General features: G+C 44.2%; 1 protein-coding gene across 3 annotated transcripts in view; it reads left to right on the top strand.

The window, feature by feature from the left end:
• Window positions 1-13469, top strand: part of RBBP8 (RB binding protein 8, endonuclease) — a 2682217-nt gene that overhangs the window by 2184345 nt on the left and 484403 nt on the right. For all 3 annotated transcript variants that reach the window (XM_044065365.1, XM_044065366.1, XM_044065368.1), the window contains one exon: window positions 3736-3847. In XM_044065365.1, coding sequence (XP_043921300.1) covers window positions 3736-3847 — 112 coding nt within the window. The remainder of the gene's footprint in view (window positions 1-3735; window positions 3848-13469) is intronic.

Genomic DNA, 13469 nt, shown 5'->3' with positions numbered 1-13469 from the left:
TCCATACTGTCTGCTGAGCTACAGATTTTGCTGTGGACTGGTCTGTCACCATATAAGTGAGATCTGATCATTTAAGCTGTCATTCACACTGTCATTGAGGCTTTCTTTTGAAAGGTTGTATCCCTCTCATGGTGACTGACTTCTGTATCCATGCATTTCCCACTCACATGCTATCTTAAGTCATCTGCTATGGATCATTAAGAGCACTTCCACCAGTCCTGCAGCCCTTGTGAATGTGCAAATTTCTGCTTGCATAGGAGCAGTTGGCCAACTTAGACCCCTCTCTCAATGTTCCCCAGAACAGGTGAGTCAGGATAAGCTATTCAGTTTACTCACCCTTGCTATGCTCTTCTAGTGTCAGTGCTGCTAATGATAAAATCAGATATTGGTCCCAAGCCTAGAATTATCTACCTTCTGTTGTCAGACATTTTATTTTTAGTTCAGTATAGCAGTATATATTCTTCAGCCTTAATCGTAGTGAAGGCCTACCTTACATTACATTAAAATAACTTTCACTCTGCCCTTAAATTACTACAAAGTTTGATCTGCTCAGTTCACTTTCTGGTATGACAAATGTAGTTATGATATATATTTTCCACCTTTCTTTAACTATAGTCATATACATCATTCATTTATTAACTTATTCCTTATGAAGTGCTATTAGTCTAATATACATATGTTACTGATAAATTGTTAAACTATGATTTTTAGGTACTTATTGAATTGCACTGTGGGTTACAGTATTTTGTGCCACACCACTGTCCTGCTCAAAAAATAAAAACAAATAAATACAATATATATTTATATACTAGCTGTACCCGGCCACGCGTTGCTGTGGCTCAGTCTGGTTAAATGGAAAAGAAAGAAAAGAGAAAGCGCACATTTCTAATATGTTTAATTTCACAATGCTTGTGGGTATACAATATTTTTTGTTGTTCCATTGTCTGTGCAGATATAGAGATTGTCTGGTTTGCCGACTCTAGAACACGCAACATATAATTGTCCATGTGAGAAGCAATCTGTGTGTAGATCTAAACCGCACAATTCCAAAGATTGGCCCTGAGCTTTGTTGATGGTGATTGCAAATGCCAATCGAATTAGGAATTGCAGTCTCTTAAATTGAAATGGCATATCCGTTGGAATCATAGGAATGCGAGGAATGAGGAAATCTTCACCTTTGAAAGGTTCTGTCAAGATTGTTGCTTCTATGACGTTGCTCATTAATTTTTTTTACTGCAAGCCTCGTGCCGTTGTAAAGCTTTAGCTGGTTGATATTTCGCAACATGATAATTGGCACACCGATTTTCAATTGCAGTACGTGCAGTGGCATCCCTGGCAGATCGAGTGAATTCAAAAATTCTGTTGGATAATTAACCACTTCATCTGCTTCCACAACAGTGTCGACGGACTTGTATGTGACTGCCTCGCTTTGAATGTTAGACTGAATAATATTGTTAAGTTCGTAGACGTCTTTGTTCTTGGCCGCAAGAATAGCTCGTTCAGTCAGCCAGTCGTAGTTCTTATAATTGGTTTGAATATTGGGAAATAATTTTTCAACCAATTCTTCTTTTGACGTCACTAAATTGCAGAAGTTATGAGGCAATGAAATTCGTCCTGAGGTCAGATCAACCGGCACCTTTCCGTTCCCAATTTCCAGAAATTGATGTGAGAATATCTCAGCTGATCGATCGTTTTGCAGCTGGACATGCATATTTGTAGTTAATTTTAACGTCTTTACGTGTCGCCACAAAGTAGAGTATTTCAGGCAAGCTTTTATTTCGTCCGCTGGTGTCGATCGAGGAGAATGAAGTAGATCTGAAGCTGCAGAACGTGATCGCCATGCTCGCAACCGTGCATCCTCAAGTCTGGCTGCACGTCGCTCTGCTGCTTCCTCGGCACGTATTTCAGCCATTCTTTGTCTGTTTCGCTCGTTCACTGATGCCCGTTCTTCCTCAGTTTGATTTGCAATTACTCGTCGCACTGCTTCCACTCCGCGAGTATGACGACCTAAGTTTGATCTTCTGTGAGGCATTATTTGGATGAACTAAAGCAGATCGATTGCACTGAAAAAGAAGTAAGAAAGTTATAACAAAAACATATAAAATTGCATATTTGTATACAGTTATATAGAATCCATAGTAGGTATATATAAACATGCACGTATTCGAATGCAACGTGTGACATCTATATAATAGTAGGTATATAAAAACACGTGCGTATTTGAATGCAACATTGTGTGAACATTTCAAAGCAATCGGTGAAGAACTTTCGTAGATTTAAGATTTTGAACAAACGAACATTTATATTTTTATTTATATAGATATTCACATACAGACCTTGCACCATATTTTGTTGCTTTTCTCTAAAAGATTGTCATGCTTGTTGCTTTATTAATATGAGATCTCAAAAACTGGACACAGTGGACCAAATGGGCTCTTTCCAGCTGTTTATACAGAGGGATAATAGTAGCTTGTTTTCTTTATTTTTTGCATTCTTTTTCTCCCAATGCAACCAACAACCATTGCATCCAAGTGACCCCATCCATCATTGGGCCTACCAGCCCACCCCTCCAAATCTTCTCTGTACTCAATCTGATTAGATTGGAGATAACTTGGAACTTAACACATCCTGAGACCACACTTCATATTCTGTGCTGTGGATGTTTTTCACTTTTACACCTAACTTTTCCCCACCCCTTTCAAGCACCCGTAACACCCTGGAGCAACATGTATTGGGTGAATGGCACTGCTCTGCTTCTCACTTCTGCAAGCTGCTAACGTGGGTAAGCTTTTCTGCCCTCTTTACAGAAATTACTATGACGGTCCCAACAGGAAGCTCCAGCTAGTTGGTGTGTACATGCACATGCCCCACCCTCCAGAATGGGTGCACTTGTCTTTCTCTACCAGCACCTCATATGTCCAAGCTATTAATGAACCTAGGTCCTCTTGGTCATACTAAGGGCTTTTGTGTCTGTACACTACAGTGCTGGCTGGCTTGTTTTCTTTTGGTGTTCCTGTCTGCTGAGTCTGAATACTTTCTTACATTTTCTAATATGACCACCCCCATTTCCTTTCTTCATTTAATTTTGGTACTGCTTCCCCTTAAGTTGTTCATTCCTTTTCTGTTTTGCTTCGCTGGTGCATTGTTTTCTATGTTTCTACACTGCATTTAGGCTGCCATCTGTTGGACTATTTTCCAGTCTTACGAAGCTTCTTCTCATCCTTTCTACACCTTCTTATGTGTTAGCTGTGTTACATAACTGTTTATGTCAGCAGAATGACAAACGGTTTTCTTCCTGATTTCGACACTGTTGCTTATAAAAACGTTGAAAAATCTGCATCAGTATGTATCTGTATAGAACAATACTGATCGTTATTATTCTTCCATCTCTAAGTCAACTGTGCTTGCTTTGTGGGCAATATAAACATATTCTACCACACTTTGATTCGCCCATAAATATTTCTTCTTTGTTTCTGGTGTTGCAGCTACGGATATTTTTATGTTGCATCATGTCAAATATTGAATTATTTGTTAGTTATGTTTCATGCTGAAGTCAGAGGCATGAGTTTCATAGTCTTTAGTGAATGATCTTTGGGGGAAGCAGCCCAAACATTTCTATATGAAGTATTTTAAGTTATGTGCATGATGTTATAATTTTACAGGTAAAGTCCTGTATTGAAAATGGCAAGTCAAAAACTGTGGCATTAATCTTGCATTTTTTTTTAATTTATTTAGACTTCTGGTCTTCCAGAGCCTGCAAGAGATTCCCCAGACATGGACAGCACCTATATTAGTGAGACTGTGTTAAAGCTGAACAAACACAAGGAAAACAACAGAAATGTTTTGAGTAAGTAGAACATCCCTTCTCTAATTAAAAATGAGTTGTGAATAAGTACATCCATAACAAGTAGTCTGCCAGTATAAAAAAATATTTTTATAATGGGGTTAATTGGGAAGTGGAGTAACATTTTCTGGAGGGGGAGTGCAAGCCTCATTTTCCCTGGATTTCTAAGACTATGATCTCTCCTTCCATCATCTGTTAATGCAGCAGCTAACCTTGTTAATGCTCTATGCCAGCTAACCAGTCTGTCTTCCTTATTGTCTGTAATGAGAAGTTGTTAAATCTCGCTGTTTATTCTCACTGATGCGTTCGGAGCCAATCCTCGGCTCTGACACGGCCTATAGCAAAAGCTCAAGGTTTGCCAGAAGCACGAGACCAAGCCCTTTATCCCACAATGCACTGCTGGAATTACCTCAGATCTAGTTTACCGCGGCAAAGAGATTTTGGTGATCCAGTCAGCTCGGACCATATTTTGCTTAAATCGCAAGTTTAAAAATGTCTTTCTCCTTCTTTTTTATATATATAATTCTCTATCTAGTGTGTGTGTCTGTGTGTTTCACGTTAAAATGCTGTAGTTATACATAGGTTAGATTGTAGTAGGTAGTGCCCTGTGTTGGCTTAGTTTCTTAGAGTGTTGGGCCTTTTGTTAGCCCTATTTAGATTTAACAAATTTCTTCTTGTTATTAGTACTTTTTTAGTGTGGGCCTAGTTAGCCCTGTATTTAACCTCTGCAAGTTATTTCTGTGGTGTGTCTGTTTCAAACTTTGATTACTCTTTGAACATGTCGGATGAGAGGGAGAAGTCTCATCCCAAATCGGGGTTTAAGAAATGTCCAGATTGGGGACAGAAAATGTCCGTCACTGTCGGGCATGTCCAATGTATTTACTGTCTGGGGGCTAAACACCTCCAAGACTCTTGCAGAGAGAAGGAGAAAACTTATTGATATGGGGTTGCTGCAGCATACTTTCTCTGAAGCGTTGGGTAGCCAGGAAGGTGCTAGCACTTCCTCAAAATCATCTAAATCTTCTGGAGATTCTAAAGTTTCTAAGAAGGCAAAAAGAATGGAGGGTACAGGGTCATTGGTTCCACAGTCTTCGGAACCGAGTGTCCCTTTGGTTTGGAGCCAGCTCCCAGTCTTGGAGCCGGTCTCTGAGGTTCCCTCATCTACTCTGCTCCAGTCAGCACCTTCGGTGCATTCCTCGAAGTCTTCAGTCAGCCTCTCAGATGTGGATATGGATCGGCTAGTGCAGAAGCTTCTACGGGCACCAGGACTTGCTAAATTGTTGTCGGCCCCGTGCTTTTCGTCGGAGCCAAAGACCATTGAACCAGACTTGGCTACTCCTCCGAGCCGTACTGGACTCTCGGAGCCGAAGGAGCCTGAACCGATAGTTGTCGAACCTATGGAAACGAGACCCGCACCGGTGTTATCGGTTCCATCTACTTGGACGTCCTCGACGCCGACCGAGGATGCTAGGAGCTGGCGCTCTCCTGTCAGGTCCGGGGAGGATAGTTGGACCGATTTGTCGGTGCCGACTCTTCCTCTCGGGGATTCGGTTCGGATGAGCTCGGCTCCTACCTCGGGCTCGGAGCCCAGGGTTTCAGTGCAGGAGGATCGGATGGTCCCTCCGGATCCGTCTACCCCTTCTCGTCAGAGCCATGGTGCTTTCGATGCCATGAGGAGAGTCGTGTCTCCTAAGACATCGTCGGCATCAGTTTGGGCTTCCTTCTCCCCTCAAGCACCTGTGTCCGCTTCTACGTCTACCGGTCCCCCTAAGCGTAGAGACCCTGTGCCTCAAGTAGCCCCTCTGGGTGCCTCCTGTTCTTCCGAGACCTCTCCAGATCTCCCCACTGAGGAGGTACCCAGGAAGAGACTGTGCAAGAGGAGGCACTTGGACTCCCCACTGGTGTCTTTGACATCCGACACTGACTTGGATGAGTCAGAAGGGTCCTCTTGATCCCCCTCTGAGGATATCTCCTTTGCGGAGATATTAGAGATCCTGAGTCAGAGGGGCGATTGGCAGTCCAAAACCCCTATTGAGGACGAGTCAGTGCTCTTAAAGGCTTTTGGGTCTCAACCTTCCACTTCTTGGGTGTCTCCACCTTATGATGAGCTCATGGCGCTGATCTCTCGTAAGGCGTGGGCGTCACCGCAGGCCATGGAACCTGTCCCTCGGAAGCCAAATAAGTTCATCTCTGCCCCAGTGGGCAAAGCCTTTTTGACCAAAGGAGTGCCTGTTGATGCCATGGTGGTAGCTGCAGCCACCAAAAAAGGAAGTGTCTGAAACATCCGCATCTATCCATCCTCCTAACAGAGATTCTAGGATCATGGATAGATATGGGAAATGCATGTTTAGTTCAGCGACTTTTTCTTTGCAATCACTGAACTATTTAACCCATTTCACGAGACTACAAAGAGGTCTCCTGAAAGAGCTAGGAGATACTCTCCAGGGTACGGTAGCTGCAGGGGTTGCCAAAAAAGTCAACACACAGCTCGCTACCCTAAACTTGGTTGTGAACTCATCCATGTGTCTCATATCTTATGCAGCTGATGGTTCGAGTAGAGCCGCTAGTTCAGGCATTGCTCTGCAGAGACAAGCCTGGATGCGTCTCTGTTCCTTTGTGGAGCCCTTTAAGTCTTCCTTTATCAACACCCCATTTGATGGCTCATCACTGTTTGGGCCTAAAGGAAACTTTAACTAGGTGTGAGCAGGAAGGCAAGACCCTATCTGCCGTTGGAGTCCGTTTTTCCTACCCCTACTCGGCCCTATCCCAAGGGCCCTAAGGGCAGAAAAATGTGGTTCCGAAAAGCACAGGGAGCCTTTCAGGACACACGTGGAGAAACCCTCTCTAGAGGCAGAGGAGGGGGTTATAAAGGAAGGCGTCGCCCCATTGGCAGAGAGGGTCCGCAGCAACAGGGTGACAGAGGCCAGTTCTCTGGTCAGCCCTACCAGCACTCCTGAAAGGAAGCCCAGCTGTCCGGCTCTGGAGGCAGTCGGGGGTCGCTTATCTTTGTACCCAGAAGCCTGGCTAAACATAACTTCAGATACATGGGTACAAAGCATCAGGGTATGGCAATGGGCTGTGTCGTCCCAGCGTTTTCTGTTAGCAACAGACATCCCGGGGAAGTCCAGCGTGATAGTGGACAAGCTAAGCAGGGCAATACTGTTGCCTCACGAGTGGTCTCTCAACCAACGAGTTGCGGATTTTATTTTCCGCAAATGGGGCCAGCCTTGCCGCAACCTCTTTGCCAGTCACACAAATGCCAAATGCAGAAGCTACTTTGCCCTAATACCACCTCCAGGACATTCCCCGAGAGATGCACTCGTACTCGATTGACCCCCGGGTCTCCTATATGCATTCCCACCTATTCCATTGATACCCAGGGTTTTACAGAAAGCAAAATCACTGGGAAGGACAGTTATTGTCATAGCCCCCTACTGGCCTCGACAGATTTGGTTCCCCTTCCTTCACCATCATCTGCTGGAGGATCCATGGATCCTGGACTCAGTTCCGGACCTTCTGACACACACGTCAGGGGACCTTCATTCTTCATTCTTCAATGCAGTTCCTAAAGCTGACTGCTTGGCTAATCCACTTCCCCTAATTGCCAGGCTTCATTCACTTTTAGATGATACAAGACAAATCCTTTTGTCTGTTCACAAGCCATCAACCAGGAAACTATACCGCAGTAAGTGGAACAGGTTCTCAATTTGGGGTAATATACAGAAAATCGACCCTTTCCGAGCTCCTCTATTGTCCCTTTTAGAATTTTTGATAAAGAATTTTAAGGAAGGAGCAGCAGCTGTCACAGTTCGAGTCCAGATGTTCTTCGTGTTTCACTGCTGCAGTCATTACATTCGGGTTATCCTGCTGGCAGGTTGCCCTCAGTCGGCCTGAATTCCAAAGTCTTGGGTCCTGCTTCGGTTGCTGTCGCCTCTTCCCTGACATCAGGTCGTCAGGGGTATAAAAGATGCAGCCGACGCCATTTTCTTCAGTCTTTCTTGCCATGCGGTGCCCGAAGCAGAAGCAGTTCGCAAGTGCCGGTCGGCCGACTCCTGAGATTTCCGTGTTCAAGTTTCAGATCCAAAGTCTTCATTGAATGCTAAGTACCCCATTGGGGAAACTTTTTTCTTGCTCCAGACCGATGTCAGAAAAAGTTAATAATTGTATTTCTTGTGGGAAGCAAATAGCTCATAAGGACTTTCATTCTTACTGTATTCCTTGCCTAGGCCCTGACCACGACGTTTCTAGTTGTCGGTTTTGTGCTAGATTTAACCAACGCACTATTAAGCGTCGGTACGACTTTGCATTAAGGTATTTTGGGAGAAGATTTAATTATGCAATGTTGTCGGATAGCCATCCGACTACCGGAGTTCACAAAAAACGCAAAGAAAAAGGCAGGCAACCGAGGTCCAAAACCGACGACGAAGCTTATCCTGAGCAAGTCGCCGGTTCTCAGTGAGGTGCTTTTGCAGCCCCTGACGCCCGCTACTTTAGAGTCGCAGGCCGCTACCGACTCCCACGTGGAGTCGGCCAGGCCGCTGGAAACTCACGGTATTGGAGCCTCGGAGATTAATCCCTCAGATGGGTCCGGAGCCGCTGAGCAGGCATCGGCTTCTGAGGGTGTATTCAGACCTAAAGAATTATATATTAAACCGACATCAAAGGCAAAGACTAAAACACCTTTAAAGGTAAAGAAACAAGTTCACCAGCCACATGGACAGGCCTCCATGCCTAAAAAACAGATGCTCAAAATGGCCGAAGACTTAATTACCTTGATCAGGGGTTCCCATCCCCCTCCTGATAAGAGGCCTAGGCAAGAGACAGACTATGAATCTTCAGATCAGGTTTCCATTTCTTCTGATTCCTCTTCTGATCAGGAATATTCTCTTCCCCCCATGAGGATTCTGATGCTGAAGAATCAATTCCTTCAGCTTCTCCTCCTGAGAATTACTCTTTTGGGGAACTTTGCATACCATGAGGGAGCACTTCCACTGGGAAAGCCAAGATTTTTCAGAATCTAAGAAGAGGCTCAGAGACTTCCTTTTACTACCTCAACACAGGCCTCTAGCTATTCCACCTGTTTTAGACATTGTAGATGATGTGTTCTCAGAGTCTAATCTGACCCCTGACTCCTTACCTCCAGCTCCTGTTAAGCCGGACAGATACTACAGGGTGCCTGACTCTCATAAATTTCTTTTCAAAAACCCTACTGCAGACCCAGAGACTATTTCTCAGGGTCCCAAAGCGGTCAAGGCTTCCACTGCAAAAAACCCTACCACCTCTGACAGGGATTCTAGGGCACTGGATAGATGGGGAAAAAGATTTACACATCCGCTACCTTGGCTATAAGGGCCTTAAATTGCCAGTTTCATATGCTCAAATATCAGCAATATATCATGACACTGCTTAAACAGAAAATGATGGTAAATTCTGAATGTGCAGAAAACAAAGAAATGCAGGATTGATTGCATGCAGCTGAACAAGTTGGAAAGCATACTTTGCAATGTGGTTTTGATTCTCTAGAGGCCTCCTGCAGGGCCGCTGTTACGGATTCTGTCATCAGGAGGCATGCTTGGTTAAAGGAACAAAATCTGCCTGATCATGTTAAAGCCAAATTATTAGATGCTCTATTACAACATGATACCTTGTTTGGTGTTAAGGCAGAAGAGGTGTTAAAGAAAATGGAGGACAAAGCTAAAGCTATGCAAACGGTCAAGGATTTCTTACAGGTGCAGCCACCTAGATTTAGCAGACACAGGCCTACAAAGAATTGGTCCTTTCCAGTCTCAGACAGACATCAAAGGGGCAGATCCAGACACCCTAGAGGCAAATCACAGCCACAAGGTGGCTACAGGTCTAAGCAATGGAGTGCTTCTACCTCCAAAGATGGAGAAGACGAATCACAACCATACAGGAAACAGTCCCAATGACTTCCCCATGCCTGCACCAATCACTTATCTTCTGGCAGCACCCTTAGGGGGAAAACTAGCACTTTTTTCTCAAAATCGGCATATTATAACCCATGACAAATGGGTTCTAGACATAGTGTCACAAGGCTACATGTTTCACTTCCATACTGTGCCAAGGGCAAACGGTTGGCCAGACCTGCCAAAAAATCAATGGGCAGAGGCTCAAAAACAAGTCGCAGCTCTCATGGACATGAGGGCTATTCAGCAAGTACCACAGCAAGAGCGGGGACAAGGATTTTACTCAAGACTGTTCTTGGTACCCAGAAAGGACAAAGCATGGAGACCAATACTGGACCTATCTATTTTAAACACTTTCCTGGATATACCAAAACTCAAGATGTTGACCTTGCAGCAGCTTCTGCCCATGCTGGGCAGCAAGGCTTGGCCCGTGACTTTAGACCTAAAAGAGGCATACCTGCATGTCCCAATCAGACAATCATGCAGAAGATACCTCAGATTCAAGGCTGGCTCAAAGGATTACCAGTTCTCTGCACTGCCCTTTGGCTTATCTACTGCGCCCAGGGTCTTCACAAAGTGCCAGGAACCAGTAATTGCTTACTGCAGACAAAGAGGAATACAAATATATCCTTACTTGGATGACTGCCTCATACAAGCAGAGAACAAGGACATTCTACTACAGCATCTGACATTTGTGAAAAGACTTTTAACATGCCTAACGTACACAGTCAACAAAAATAAATCAAAACTAGTACCCTCTCAAGAGATAATATTCCTGGGTACAAGCTTAAATACAACTGCCCAGATGGCTTATCTCACTCCAGACAAACAAAGGCAACTGACTACTTATTTCAAGGAAATGGCAACAAAGGCCCAGTTATCTGCAAGAAAAATTCTGCAGGCTTTGGGCTTCATGGCATCCTGCATCTTACTAATTCCATATGCAAGACTGCATATGAGGAAAATTCAATGGTACCTAAAAAGTGTCTAGACACAACATTGCCACGGCCTGGAAACAATGATTACTCTCATTCCCTCCCTGCAACAGGAGTTTCGATGGTGGGCAAAGGCCTGTCACCAAAACAAGGGACAGCCATTCTCACTACCCCCAGCCAGGCAGAGCCTAACGACAGATGCATCAGATTATGCCTGGGGGGCACACATGGCAGGAAGAGGCATTCAGGGCACCTGGTCAACAAACCAAAAGCATCTACATATCAATCAAAAAGAGATGCTAGCTGTTCAAAATGCCCTGACAGCCTTCAAGGATCTACTTCATCCGGGACAACTACTGATAAAGACAGACAACACCATGGTCATGTGGTACATAAACAAGCAGGGGGGCACTCATTCTTACCCCCTTTGCAGAGTAGCCATGGCTTTATGGGACACAGCATTGACTTACCAAGTTCATCTGCAGGCACAATTCCTGCCAGGAAAGGAAAATACTCTGGCAGATGAACTAAACAGAAACCTCATAGATCCCCACGAGTGGCACCTGGATCCACAAGTCTTCAGCATGATAACAAAGAAATGGGGACGCTCAGACATAGATCTATTTGCCTCCCCTCACAACAATCAACTAAAACGATTCTGCACAAGGACTTATCATGGACAAGTATGGAAAGTGGACGCCTTATCTTTCAACTGGACAAACCTATCAGTATATGCTTTTCCTCCACTGCCTCTCCTCCCCAAGGTACTCCTAAAGGTCAGACAGGAGAAACCAAAAGTGATTCTGATTGCCCCAGACTGGCCACGCCAGTACTGGTATCCGCGCTTAAGGAACTTGTCCCAATGCCCAGCCTGGACCTTACCTCAAATACCTCATCTACTGTCCCAGCAAAACAAGCAGATTCTGCACAGCCAACTCAGGACCCTAAACCTGGCAGCATGGCGGATAATGTAGCCGTACAAACCACACCTCTCAGTAAAGCTGTGATGGATGTCATTTTAGAAGTCAGAAGGTCTAGTACTAGAAAATCCTCCGCTAGGAAATGGAAGAGATTTTGTGCTTGGAACTAAGCTCAAGGAACTGATACAGCTGTCCCAAATATTCCTCAGATTTTGCAATACTTAACTGAGATGCTGGGCAAAGGCCTGTCTTTTTCATCAATTAAAATCCATGCCTCTGCCATTTCGGCTATTACAATACAGAACCACTACTCTTTTCTCATCCTTTATTAAGGCAGTACCTCAGATGAGCCAAAAACTTAAGGCCCCCAAGGAGAACGCCAATACCTGCATGGGACCTCAATTATGTCTTGGAAAAACTCACCTTACCTCCTTTTGAGCCAGCTGCTACTGCGGATATAAAGTTCTTATCTTGGAAAACAGCTCTGCTCCTAGCAATAACTTCTGCAAGACGAGTTTCAGAGCTACAGGCTCTCATGGCTGTGGAACCCTTTATAATTTTTTATCCAGACAGGGTCTCTCTGAGAACAAACCCTACATTTATGCCTAAGGTGTGGTATCCAGTGTAGCCGTTAACCAAACTATTAATTTGCCAACTTTTTATCCAAATCCACAGAACAAGGTGGAGAAAATTCTGCATTCTTTGGATGTACACAGGCAACTTAGATTCTGCTTGGACAAAACTAAAGTTTTCAGAAAGACAGAACAATTACTAGTGGCATATGCCGCAACATCACAAGGAAAGGCTATCCCCAAGCAGACTATTTCAAAATGGATAGGTCACTGCATTTGTTTCTGCTACTCTCAGCATGGCAAACCAGTGCCTAAGGGCATTAGGCCACATTCAACCAGAGCTGCAGCCTTTCTCAGGGGAGTACCAACCAAAGACATTTTAGAGGCTGCTACTTGGAGTTCAGTGCATACCTTTACAAAGCATTACAATCTGCCTCTTTATTCTAAATCCAGGGCAGGCTTTGCCACTGCAGTTCTGCAGGGCCTCATAGCCGCTCCTAATGCTGTTTAGCTCCAGCCACCCAACCATAGCTTTGGGACTCAATCCAAATGTAATGACTGCAACAGTGGAACACGAAGAACATAGTACAGTTGTGTACACTTACCATAAATGTAGATGTTCGAGCGTATTCACTGTTGAAGTCCAGATTACCCATCCGCCATCCCCCTTATTTTTGCTGAAACTTATCTTTACTTCTCTAATCTATACAACCTAGGTGGTGTATTTGCATATAGATGAAGGTAAAGCTTATTTTGGTGCATGTATGTTTTATTTACATATTTTTAGCCTACCCTTTTGGGAGCACCTAACATCTGGGGCAAGAAAAACTGAAGAAAATGGCGTTGGCTGCATCATTTGTACCCTTGATGACCTGACGTCAGGGAAGAGGCGACAGCAACCGACGCAGGACCCAAGACTTTGGAATTCAGGCCGACTAAGGGCAACCTTCCAGCAGGATAACCCAAATGTAATGACTGCAACAGTGAATACACTGGAACATCTACATTTATGGTAAGTGTACACAACTGTACTTTAGCTGCCATATCAAATTTCCACCTTGGATTCGATGGGTTAAATGTTATGGGCCATAAGTTATCTAAGGCTTTTATTAAAGGTGTTTTTCACATGAGACCTCCTGTCAAAATCCCTTATTCTCCCTGGAATTTGAATTTTATGCTGTCTCAAATAATTCTTCCCCCTTCGAACCAGCATCTTCTTGTGATCTCAAATATTTGTCCTGGAAGACTATATTTCTAGTGGCCATTACTTC

The sequence above is a fragment of the Protopterus annectens genome, chromosome 3.part0, assembly GCF_019279795.1.
Source record: "Protopterus annectens isolate FY-2018-M chromosome 3.part0, PAN1.0, whole genome shotgun sequence".
NCBI lineage: Eukaryota > Metazoa > Chordata > Ceratodontiformes > Protopteridae > Protopterus > Protopterus annectens.
This window is presented reverse-complemented; position numbering and strand designations above follow the sequence as displayed.